Source organism: Salminus brasiliensis, chromosome 13, assembly GCF_030463535.1.
Source record: "Salminus brasiliensis chromosome 13, fSalBra1.hap2, whole genome shotgun sequence".
NCBI lineage: Eukaryota > Metazoa > Chordata > Actinopteri > Characiformes > Bryconidae > Salminus > Salminus brasiliensis.
In genome coordinates this window covers 509,331-511,128 of record NC_132890.1, presented here as the reverse complement: position 1 = coordinate 511,128, position 1,798 = coordinate 509,331, and the positions used below count along the sequence as shown (strand labels likewise).

General features: G+C 45.3%; 1 protein-coding gene across 1 annotated transcript in view; it reads right to left on the bottom strand.

Moving 5' to 3' along the window:
• Window positions 1-1,798, bottom strand: part of kiaa1549lb (KIAA1549-like b) — a 70,170-nt gene that overhangs the window by 30,270 nt on the left and 38,102 nt on the right. The window contains 1 exon segment of the mRNA XM_072695209.1: window positions 498-661. Within this exon segment, the coding sequence (XP_072551310.1) occupies window positions 498-661 (164 nt within the window).

The following is a 1,798-nucleotide window of genomic DNA, read 5'->3' as shown; positions in this document are numbered from 1 at the left end:
TACCCACCCACTCACTCACTCACTCACCCACTCACTCACCCACTCACCCACTCACTCACTCACTCACTCACTCACCCACTCACTCACTCACCCACTCACCCACTCACTCACCCACTCACTCACTCACCCACTCACTCACTCACTCACCCACTCACTCACTCACTCACTCACTCACCCACTCACTCACTCACTCACCCACTCACCACTCACTCACTCACTCACCACTCACTCACTCACTCACCCACTCACCCACTCACTCACTCACTCACCCACTCACTCACTCACTCACTCACTCACCCCACTCACTCACTCACTCACTCCATAGAACCTCGTTGGATTTCTTATGGAGATTTACTGTACGGGTTAAAGACGTCATTATAAAGGTTCCCTACCAACTGAAAGGTTCTGTACACTCTAGATCTTTATAAATAGGGTTCTTTATAGAACCTTCTATAGCATCACTCAAAGAACCTCAGGAGTCCTTTGACAGTGTTTACCTTCACTCGTGGATTCAGGTTGCCGATGGCATCGGTCTTGAAGTCACTCTTGTTCTTGCGACACAGGACAGCAGTGATGATGATGATGATGATGGTCACGACCCCAATTGGAGCCAAAACAGCAGCGAGGATCCAGAGGTTGTTGGAGGGGTTCTTCACCACGGCTGCAGGAGAGTAAAACAAGTGTCAGATCAGCTGTTCTTACTGCACTGACATACGCGAGACTACCCTTTTCCCCTTTTTAAATCTAGAAGATAAAAAAATTATTTTACTTTATTTATTTATTTGTTTTAGAAGACAGCATCATTTCCCCTTTAAATTGAAACATAATACAATTTCCAAGTCTGAAACACAAATATGGTGTTATGTGTAAGTTCGGTATTTTAGAGTGAAATAATAATGCTCTAATAAAGATTTGCTTTTACAGGCCCTTACATATCAGATAATATCCATAAGTTTCATATCGAAATGTTCACAACAGTCTCAGCTCTCTCTATGTTGAGACGTCATGTGACTCTAGAGCACTGTGTGATGAGATACTCCGACCCCAACCTGAAAAACTGAGGTGAGATTTCAGACATTCTTCATGTCACAGCTGTACTCATGTGGACGGATAGTTCAGGTTTACCAGAGTCTTATCTTCACTAAAGCAGAATAAAACAGTTTATAAGCGGCAAGAGGCAGAAGACGGGTTTCAGAGTGTCCGACTGGTCAGCTTCTCAAAAAACGATATTGTGACCTTGATGAACCTTCGTAGACTCCAGAGGTTAAACTGTGCTGTATGGTGGTAGTGGAGCATAAATGCAGCTCCTGCAGTTTTCTAACACCACCTCCAGACTGCGTCTGATTTATGTTCTTAATCATCACAGGCTGTGACTCATTTGTGTAAATTTGCATGTATTTGTGCTTATGCATGTTGAGATATGGCTTTATATCCCTGTACTTTGAGTCGAGAGGGTGTGTTAGTGTGTTCACTGTAGGGATGTAGGGATGCATCAGTGTGTGTTCTGTGGCCTGGAGCTGGAGCTGTGAGATCGTGGCTCAGTCTGATTGTCTCAGTCTTCTCCTCTCTGTTCGAAGACTTCCTCTGTGTTCAAAACAGGCTTATCTCCTCATCTCTCTCTGACTGAGGCTCAGCATCATTCCCGCCCTCCTGTGGAGAGCTGAAGGGGTGTCTACAGCCCCCAGACTCTCAGAGGACGAGCGTGTGTGTGTGTGTGTGTGGTACTCCATTAAACCCCTGTTTAGTTACACGCAGGACAAGGGATTAGTGCAGAAACACTGTGTGAGTCACTGGGGTT